General features: G+C 37.5%; 1 protein-coding gene across 1 annotated transcript in view; it reads right to left on the bottom strand.

Moving 5' to 3' along the window:
* Positions 1-4,966, bottom strand: part of LOC101567162 (protein HIRA-like) — a 42,920-nt gene extending 37,954 nt beyond the window's left edge. Inside the window, 5 exon segments of the mRNA XM_023703566.1 lie at positions 3,424-3,825; positions 3,828-3,875; positions 3,878-4,597; positions 4,600-4,825; positions 4,907-4,966. Of these exon segments, the coding sequence (XP_023559334.1) occupies positions 3,424-3,825; positions 3,828-3,875; positions 3,878-4,597; positions 4,600-4,825; positions 4,907-4,966 (1,456 nt within the window).
* Between the last annotated feature and the right edge of the window lie 5,439 nt (positions 4,967-10,405).

Raw genomic sequence — 10,405 nt, forward strand, 5'->3', positions numbered from 1 at the left:
TTTCTAGGCCATAGAATTTTTTTTTTAACTTTGAGATTAAGACATGAAGCACATTTGAAAATATCTGATGATTTTTAGCAGGATTTTTGCTCATATGAACATTTACTCATATCAGGATTTATCTCATAATTATTTTTTCTTAAATTTAAAGATGTGTGGAGAGATGTTATTTGAAATAGATTTTTCACCATTTATGATGCTTTTTGAAAAAGAACTTACTGTGCATTCTCCATATTTTAAAAAATTTTTCTTCCACCAAACATTACATTCCTATAGTAATGATTAACTCATTTATCCTTTTCCACTTATTCTAAAACTGTGGCAGTCAATCATATCTTTAGATTAATACAAGATAATCAGTGCTACTGTACCAACTTGTGCAATTTTTCATTTCTGGCATTTTGCTTTGTTGCAGACAAATATATGATTTCTATTCCGGCTTTTGAAATACTGAAAATAGCTCAAAGCCTATCATTACTATTTCATGGACCCCTAGGAGACCAGAGACACCATATTGGGAATCACTGTACTAGAAAAATATACATTTCTGAATTATAATAAGCTCTCATGTGGCTTCACAGGTTAATAAATTCTGTGCTAGCTCAGTGCCTAGGATTTCTTTATTTTTGTGTAGGTTTGATCATTATACTAATAAGGAAATGTGAATACTCTGTAAATCATTTATATTTAGAAGATATTTATACTGTTTGGGATGTGTAGGAGTCTAAAAATCTAAGACTTCAGAGCCTTTCAGTACAAGAAGTTAATGGATATTATAAAAATTAAATTAGAGCAATTAAGATATACTTATTTTAAATGCTTATTTCTGATGTTTATATTTTTATTTAGCTACAGTAAGATTAAGAAACTAACCACAGCAACGACAGACTACATACATCTGTTATTTAAAAGTACATATATTCATACATTTTTATATATGTAGATATGTGAATGTGTTTATATACATGAATATAAATGAATAATGGCTGGACAAAAATTCAGCATAATAATAACAGAAAATGATGGGTCTACAAAGAATTATTTCTTATTTTCTTCATTATGATTACATCCACATGATTATGTATGTAAAGCATATATGCCTTTATGTTTAGGGTATAAACATTACTAAAAGATTAAACTACAGAAACAATTGCTTCACTGTAATTTCCCACCAGAAATAGCTTACCCTTTCCGCCTTGTCAAAGTTTCAACATATTCTCTTAAGCTAAAATTTATTTTTCTTTCTAAATAACAGGTTTGTAGTTGATTCATGTGTCAACTTGGCTGGATCCACTCTGCGCTTCCAAGCCCTGGGATATGAGGGCCCCACCTTAGGGCATGGAGGGGCCCACCTTAAGGCTGGGAGAATCTGACCTAGAGTGACCCAGCACTTAAAGGGTATTATAAAGGGACTGAGGACAGCTTCTTGCTCCACTTCCTTGGAGGGGCTTGATCATCACAGCCGTGCCACATCAGCGGAGCTTGGAACTCCAGAGGAGCTTGGATCTTCGTCCATCCCCATGGAAGGAAGAGAGAGAGGTTGATAGACACCACAGCTGCTGCCCTTTCCTTTGCTCTTCGCTGTTTTCTGCTGCCATGAATGGCTGCTCTCTGCCATGTGCCACTCTGCTTGGGAGTCAGCCGAGTATAGATTGAAACCTCCACAAACTGTGAGCTAAATAAAACTTACCTTAATTTTGGGTGTCAGGTATTTTGTCCCATCAAGGAGTAAAAAGTAACTGAAACAGGGTCCTTTCCCATAAACAGGAAGATTTGTACCTTGACTTGAAAGATTTATTTTTTGTTTCTCCCTCATGAATTCAAACTAAATTAGACATACCACATAACTGATAGTGTGAAATAAGATTTCAGAGAATCCTAAGTTCCCTGTGCTGAGGGGATATGGTCAATCTCATCTTTACATTTTCTTCTGTATCACATATCTTGCATGCTAAAGACTAGCTCTTTAAAAATACTTGAAATTCATAGTTAGCAAGGGTGGTGTCCTCTTTCTCAGAGATGATCATCATTTCTGAATTTTGCATGTGTAAAACTTCATCATTTGAAAATTTTGTACTTTTATAAAATATCCTTTTTTTTTTGGCAGAACCGGGGATTGAACTCAGACCCTTGACGCTTGCCAAGCAAGCACTTATTCTACTGAGCCATTTCCCCGGCCCCTAAAATATACTTTTTAATGAGGAATTATACATACTTTCATAACCTATTAAAATTCAGGGAACACAACCACCTGGTTACAGCTGTATAATTTAAATCTTTATAGACTATCATGAAATTTATAAAGTAATTTAATCAATTACATTATAAAATAACTCCATAACTGATGTCTAGACAATGAAAAATAGCCTATCAGCCTATCATATGAATTATCTAAAAATTATTTGATGTTTGGCCTGGAGTAGAGGTAAAACACACAGGTCACAGAGTTGACTGTTTTTGAATCCTGGATTTGCTGTTCCTTAAATAGGTAACATTCACTTATTTAGCTATTTGTCATTTTAGTTTGTTCACTTAAAATATGGATATAAAAATTTTATTGTAACATGTAAATTAAATTATTTATTTACAAAGGACTCAAAATGTCTAGTACACAGTACTTATCATGTAAAAATTCACTTGATTTATAACAAAAGTGCCAATGAAGTTGAATAGCAAAATGTTATCTTTTCCATAAATGATGTTAGAGTACTTGGATATATGTGGTAAACTCAATCCCAATACCTCAATCCAAAAATTTAAATTTAATGTGAGGGGCCGTGGAGATAGCTCAGTAGAATAAGCACTTGCCTGGCAAGCATAGGGTCCTGAGTTCAATCCCCTGTACCACAAAATAAATAAATAATTTTAAAAATAAAAAAATAAATTTAATGTGAGATCAGTTATATATCTAAATGTGAGACATGAAATCATCTTCCAGAAAAGAATACAGAGAAAATTCTTATGGTATTTCATTGGGCAAAAATTGCTTTCTTTTTCTTTTTTCTTTTTTTTTAAGGCTTCAAGGACTATTTATTACAGAGGACAAGGTGAAGATACAGTAACAAGAGGGGAAAAAGATTGGAAATATAGGTATCAAAATGTTAGCAAGGATTATATATGAAAGACAGGATTTTGGATGTTTATGCTTTTCTTTGGGCTTTTAATATAATTAGAAATATGTCATAAAATAAAACAAGAAAGGAAAAAATCCTCAGTCTGACTTCTGTACCCATGTATCCTCCAGTGGCCTGCTAGCCATGAGGTATGGTAGATATCCCAGTCTGAGAAGGCCTTCTGGCCTGCAGGCCATCTCAACCCTTTTTACATGAATCAAGTGTACACAAAGTTCTGGGAGGAACAACTCTCTTCTCTAATTGGTTAGTCTCATTGGCCCAAGAATCTGTGAAGATCTAAACTATAAACGTGCTAACTGCTGAAGGGGGAGAAGAAGGCCTCCCCAGACAGGGTCGTAGAAAGCTTGGTGAATGAATGAGTATCCAGTGTCTGGCTGTGCTACGCAGAGAGGTGTGATTCCTCTCCGACCATCTTCTGTCTGAGTCTCAACTTGTTTCTTCAAAAGATTCTTCCTGATGTCTTCCAGACTTTCTCCATTAACAACTCCTGTTACTGAGGAAGCTGAGGCTGTCTCTCTGGCTGTGGCACCCTTTTGGTCCAGCTGCTGCTGTTGTTGCCTCCGTTGATACTTGAGCATCTCTGTGTTCTCGATAACAGCAGTGGAGAGCTGAGCCTCGGTCATAATGGCCAGGCTCTTACCATACGTGGTCTGGTGAATGCGGCTCTTCTCTTCCTCACTTAAGGGATCTCAAGCTCATCCTGGAAGAAGTCGAGGAACGCCACAGAACCATCCATAGACTGTCCAGCCCATTCAGAGTCCAAGATATACCCATGATGGATTTGTCAGACAGCTCATGGATGACAACCAGAGGCCATTTCAGACATGTGAGCCAGCGAGACAGTGAGCGGTCCTTGCTGCCCACAGCACAGCAGCAGTATGGGCAGCTGGGCTTTGCAGAACTCCCATTCTTTTGCTTCTTTTTGAAGATTTTTGGGTTGAATTTCACAACAGTCACAGCTTTCCGGTGCCCCACAAAGTCCATGTTGGCTTTCCAGCCCTCCCGTTCAGTGATCTGAGCAGTGGGGCCAGAGCTGTTCATGGCATGGGCAGATACCAAGTAACGCCCGTCAGGTGACCAGCTGAGCCGCAGCTCATGGGTTGTCCCTCCACACTCATCAAAAGGCTTAGTGAGGCTGGTCTCTAACTGCCAGCCCAGTGTCCTCCATACCTTCAGGCTAAGGTCATCAGCTTGAGAGGCAATATATTTACCAACAGGGTCCCAAGTTAACCCGTTTCCCAAAAAAGAGTGGCCTCTCAGTGTTGCAAGAATTTCTGAGAACTTCACGGTATTCCAGATGATAGCGTTATCCACCCTGCATGAGGCTAGCCAGGCGTCATGGGGAGACCACGCTACACCCATTACATCACCTGAGTGACTTAGAAGGACAGAGACACAGCGCCACTGCTCCACATTAGCAAGCTTACCCCTGGATCCAAACACAGTGCTGGGTCCAATGTACCTAAGTGATTGTCCTTCTGGCAAAGCATCTTGGGAATATTTTCATCCTTCTCGTCATCCTCCTGGAGGACTGGAGACATATTCCAGATCACAACCTTCCCAGAATCCTGCCCTCGTCCTCCGGTTGCAAACTTGGTCCCATCGGGGTGAATATCAACTGAAAGCATTGGCTTGCCATTGTGGTTGACGCAGGGTGGCTTCAGGAGCTTCGTTGTTGGGCCGCCGGCGGGCTGTGGCGAGAGCCGCGTCCCTGGGTGCACTCAGGCCATGGAGCCACCGCTGCTGTGTCCTCCGGCCACTGCCTGCCCCACAGCCTCAGCGCCATCGTGCCATGGCCGGCCTGCGCCCCCCGCCGCCGCCACCACACTCATTGGGCAAAAATTTCTTAAACAACAAACTAGGCATAAACCATTAAAGGAAACTTTTCTTATGATTACAGTTTAGATTTGCACAGTGACTGCAGTCACCAAAGGGAGTTTGCGACTGTGCGTAATGTATATTAGTTCCTCTTTTCTTCTCAGTCTCCCTCTTTTCAGTTCCTCTTCGCCTCCTTCTTCACAAAGCAATGTTTCCATTTCATCCTTTTCTTTGAGTTCTCTCCCGGTTCAATCCTCCTGTCCTGTCCATTCCCCTTGAAGAATCACAACAGCTATTGTGTATTTTGGTTCCTATTTACATTTTTGGTTTCTCACATCAAGGAGACCATGTGATATTCACACACTTGTCTGATTTATTTCACGTAAGAGTGTGGCCTCGGCCGGGGAGATGGCTCAGGGGAATCAGCGCTTCCCTGGCAAGCGCAAGGGCCTGAGTTCAATCCCCAGTTCTGAAAAAAAAAAAAAAAAAAAAAGTGTGGCCTCAAGGTCCACCCGTTAGCTCTAAATATATAAAATTTATCCACAATATTTGTTGGTGGAGTAAGTGCTCCATTGTGTAAATAAACCAGACCACATCTTCTGTATCCATTCCTCAGTTGATGGGCATTTGGGTTGTTTCCAAGATTTAGCTATGACAAATTGTGCTGCTATAAACATGGACGCACTTATATCACTTTGGTATGATATTTTCAATGTTTCTGAAAAAATACCCAGGAGGGAAATAACTGGATTGAACAGAACCTCCAAACTTAGTTTTCTGAGGAATCTCCACAGTGCTTTCCATAGTGGTGGTACCAGTCTACACCCCCACCAACAGTGGAGAGGGGTTCCTTCTCCCTTCACAGCCTCTCTGGTATATTTTATTGTTTGCCTTCTTGATGATAGCCATTCTTTTTGGCTTAAGATGGTATCTTACTGTTGGCTTAACTTGCATTTCTTGAATGACCAATGATGTTGAACATTTTTTCATGTTTTTATTTGCCATTTGTATTTCTTCATTTGTGAAGTGGATATTCATCTCAGATGCCCATTTTTGGGTTGCGACCTTGAATTTGGGGAGTCTGACTTTTTTTTTAAATTCTTTATATGTTCTAGAAAGATGTACCTTGTCTGAGGGAGAGTCATCTATAATTATTTCCCAATCTGTGGGTTTTCTCTTTACTCTTGTTAATTTCTTTTGACATGCAGAAACATGAGATCCCAATTGTTGATTCTTTGAAGTATTTCCCCTGTAGTTCATTTATTGTTAATGAACTCCCTACCTACCCTTCTGTCTTAATGATTGTTTCCTTTCTCCTCCAGAAGATTTTAGTGTTTATGTTTTAATGTTTAGATCTTCGATCCATTTTGACTGTACTTTAATGTACAGCGATAGGCGTGAGTTTATTTTTAGCCTTTGGCATGTGGAAAGCCAGTTTTTCAGTGCCATTTATTAAAGTGGCTATCTTTCTGCTAATGAACACGCTTGGTCTCTTTGTCAAAGATGGGATTGCTGAGTGTGCTTGTAATTGTCTCTTCATCTTCCAATCTGTTCATTTGATCCTCAGGTTTATTTTTTTCCCCACTTCTATCCTTATTTTATCACAGTATCTTTGTAGTACAATTTCAAGTGAGGGATTGTGGTGTCTCCTGCCTTTTCTTTGTTGCCCAGGATTGCTGGTTTTTGCTATTCTGGGTCTCTCTTCACATTTTTTTTTTCTGGTGGAGCTGGGGATTGAGCTCAGGCCCTTGCGCTTGCCAGGGAAGCGCTTATTCTGCAGAGCCATCTCCCTGGCCCCTCTAGGTCTCTCTTGGTCCCACATAAATTTTAGGAATATTTTCTCTAGAGGGGCCAGGGAGATGGCTCAGTAGGATAAGCACTAGCCTGGCAAACACAAGGGCCTGAGTTCAATCCCTGGTTCAAAAAAAATTATTTAGATCTGTGAGATATATCAATGAAATTTTAATTGAGATTGCATTGAATCTGTACAACAATTTTGGGGATATGTGCATTTTCACAATGTTGGTTCTTCCTATCAGGTGCAAGAAATATCTTTACATTTTCTGAAATTTTCTTGGATTTCTTTTTTCAGAGTATTGTAATTTTCACTATATAAATATTCTACTTCCTTTGTGAGATTGATTCCTAAGTATTTAATTCATTGGATGTTATTGTGAGAAGTGTGATTTCCCTATTCTCTCTGTGTGAATTCATTGTGTACAGAAATGCTATTGATTTTTGAGAGTTGACTTTGTGTCCTGCTATGCTACTCAATTTAGTTGTTAAATCAACAAGTTTCTTGGTGTAGTTTTTGGGGTCTTCTAGGTATATTATCATGTCATCTTCAAATAATGATAATTTCAATTCCTTTCCAATCATTGCTCCTTTTATTTCTCTCGCTTCTCTAATTGCTCAGGCTAATGTTTACAGAACTATATTGAATAGGAGTGGGCACAGGGGACCTCTTGTCTTCTTCCTGATGTCAAAGTGAAGGCTTTAAGTTTTTGTTCATTTATTATGAAGGTGGCTGTTGGTTTGTTGTAGATAGCTTTTATCAGGTTGAGGTGAAGACCATGTATTCCAATTTTCTGTAGTGTTTTTATCATTAACGAGAGTGGCTTTTGTCAGTTCTTTTTCTGTATCTATTGAGATGATCATGTGATTTCTGTCTTTGGCTCTGCTGATGTGGTGTGATACATTTTTTTGATTGATGATTGAACCATCCCCCTATTTCTTAGATGAACTGTGCTTGGTTATGAAGTATAATCTTCTTAATGATTTGATGCATTCTGTTTCTAGTATTTTATTAAAGATATTTTCATCCATAATGATTAGAGAGATTGGCCTGAGGGTTCTCCTTTTTGGCTGAGTTCTCTGGTTTTGGCATTAGTGTACTATTTAATTCCAGGAAGACTTTGGGAGTATTGTTTCCCTTTCAATTTCATTAAAGATGTTGACGAATAATGGCATTAGATCTTCTATAAATTGCTTTTAGAATTCAATAATGCATCTATCAGAGCCTTGGGCTTTTTCTTTGAGGAAGTTTTTAATTATATTTTCAATTTCATTAACTGATACTGGATTATTTAGAAATTTATAACTTCTTGATTCAATTTTGATAATTCATATATATTTAGGAATCTGTCTATTTCTTCTATATTTTCTATTTTATTATTGTAAATCTTCTAGATTTCTGCAGGATCCATTGTGATTTCTTTATTTTCATTCCTTATTCATTTCTCTATTTTTATTCCTTATTGCATGAATTTGTATCTTTTCTTTCCTTTTTTTGATAAATTAGCCAAAGGTTTGTGAATTTTATTTAATCTTTCAAAGAACCAACTGTTTGATTCATTAATTTTTTTATTGTTTTCTTAGGCTCAATTGCATTGATTTCTGCTCTGGTCTTCATAATTTCTTCCCTTGCATGAGCTCTGGGCTTTATTTGTTATTCTTCTAGAAGTTTGTGATTCAACATTAGGTTATTTATTTGAGCTCCTTCTATTTTCCTGAAAGTCACTGCAATTTATTTTCCTCTAGGACTGCATTCTTTGCATCCATTAGTTCTGTTGTTCTGTCAGCATTGTCCCTTACACGGAGATACTATTTAATTTCTTCTTTAAGGAACTTGTTGTTCTAGAGGGTGCTATTTAATTTCCAGTTTCTGTAGAATATTTGTGGTTTCTTTTGCCACTGATTTCTAATTTCACTGCACTCTGATCAGATAAAATGCATTGGATAATTTTAATCATTTTGCATTTACTTAAACACTTTCTATGGGCTAGTATGTGGTCTTTTATGGAGAACATCCCATGTAGTACTGGTGGGATGTTGATGTTGTGGGGTGGAAATCTCTGAAAGCATCCATTTGTTCACAATTTAAGTGCAGTTCTGATATTTCTTTGTAGATTTTATGTCTAGTCGATCTATCTCTTTGTGACAATGTTGTATTAGGGTCCCCTATTACAATTATATTAAGGCTTATGTGATTCTGCATGAATGTTGATACTTATTTTATATAAGTAGGTGCTCTTGCATTTGGTGCATATATATTTGTGATTATTATCTCTTCTTCTTGGAGTTTTCCTTAACAAATATGAGGTGTCCTTCTTTATCCCCTTTGATCACACTTGGATTGAAGTTCACATTAATTTTGAGTAGGTTTCCTACCCTTGATTTTTTCTGGGTTTCTTTTACATAGGGTATTGCTCTCCAACATTTGACTTTCTATCTATAAATTTCTTTTGGAGATAAAGGTTGTTCTCAAATGCCACACAGTGTTGGTTCTTTCCTGACTCATTTTGTGAGTCTATTTCTTTTGATTGATGAATTCAGACCATTTACATTGATGGTTATAACTGATATTTGTTAGTCTGTCTTATTCATATAGTTTTGCTGTTGATGGCTTCCTGTATTTCACCTCTATTTCAATGCTTTCCCTGCCTGCTGGCTTCCTCTAAGTCCTTTGGTACTTTTGGAATTTGGGCTTTGTTTGTTTTTCTTTCCAGAATATCTTCAGAGCTCTTTGTACAGCTGGCATGCTCACCATGAATTTTTCCACTTGTTCTTTTTCATGGAAGTATATTATCTTTTTTTCTCTATTAATTCTGAAAGATAGTTTTGCAAGATACATAAATCTTGCATGGAAGCCATTTACTTTCAGGGCTTGAAATACTTTACCCCAAGATCTTCTTGATTTCAAGATTTGTGTTGAGAAGTCTGCTGTGATTCTGTTAGGCTTTCATTCATAGGTGATCTGTTTCTTTTCTCTATCAGCTGTTAATATTCTGTTCTTGTGCTGAATTTCTATAATTTTGTGTATTATATGCCTTGGTACAGATTTATTTTGGCCATGATTAAGTGGAATTTGGTATGCCTCACTTGCTATATGTCAGATTCTTATCTAATACTTGGAAAGATTTTTGCTATTACTTTTATAAATAGCTTTTTTGGGTTTTTTTTTTTTCAGAACTGGGGATTGAACTCAGGCCCTTGCGCTTGCCAGGGAAGTGCTTATTCCACTGAGCCATCTCCCCGGCCCTGTGAATAGGTTTTTATGTCATTTTTGTTGACTCCTGTATTTGTGTTGACTCCACTCAGCCTTATATTGTTCTTCTTTGTATCACATTGCAGTTGTTAGATTGTTTATTCATGTTATTTTACTATTTTAAGAGATCTTTCTTTTCATGATTGCTAGCCATGATCCTATCATCTAGGTCAGATAGTCTATTGCCACTCTCCTTCATAGGGATTTTCATTCTTTCAAAAGAATTTTGAGCTCCTTGGATAACTATCTGAGTGTTTCATGGATTCCATTTTATTTCTATGTTGGTCATTCTTGATGTCCATTGTTTTTCTGTGATTCTCCATTCATCTATGTCTATTTGCTAAGCAAGTCCTTCATTATCATTGTCATCTTTTTTATCTGTGAGGTTATTTCTGTTTTGATATCC

Source organism: Octodon degus, unplaced genomic scaffold (assembly GCF_000260255.1).
Source record: "Octodon degus isolate 3935 unplaced genomic scaffold, OctDeg1.0 scaffold00174, whole genome shotgun sequence".
Classification (NCBI taxonomy): domain Eukaryota; kingdom Metazoa; phylum Chordata; class Mammalia; order Rodentia; family Octodontidae; genus Octodon; species Octodon degus.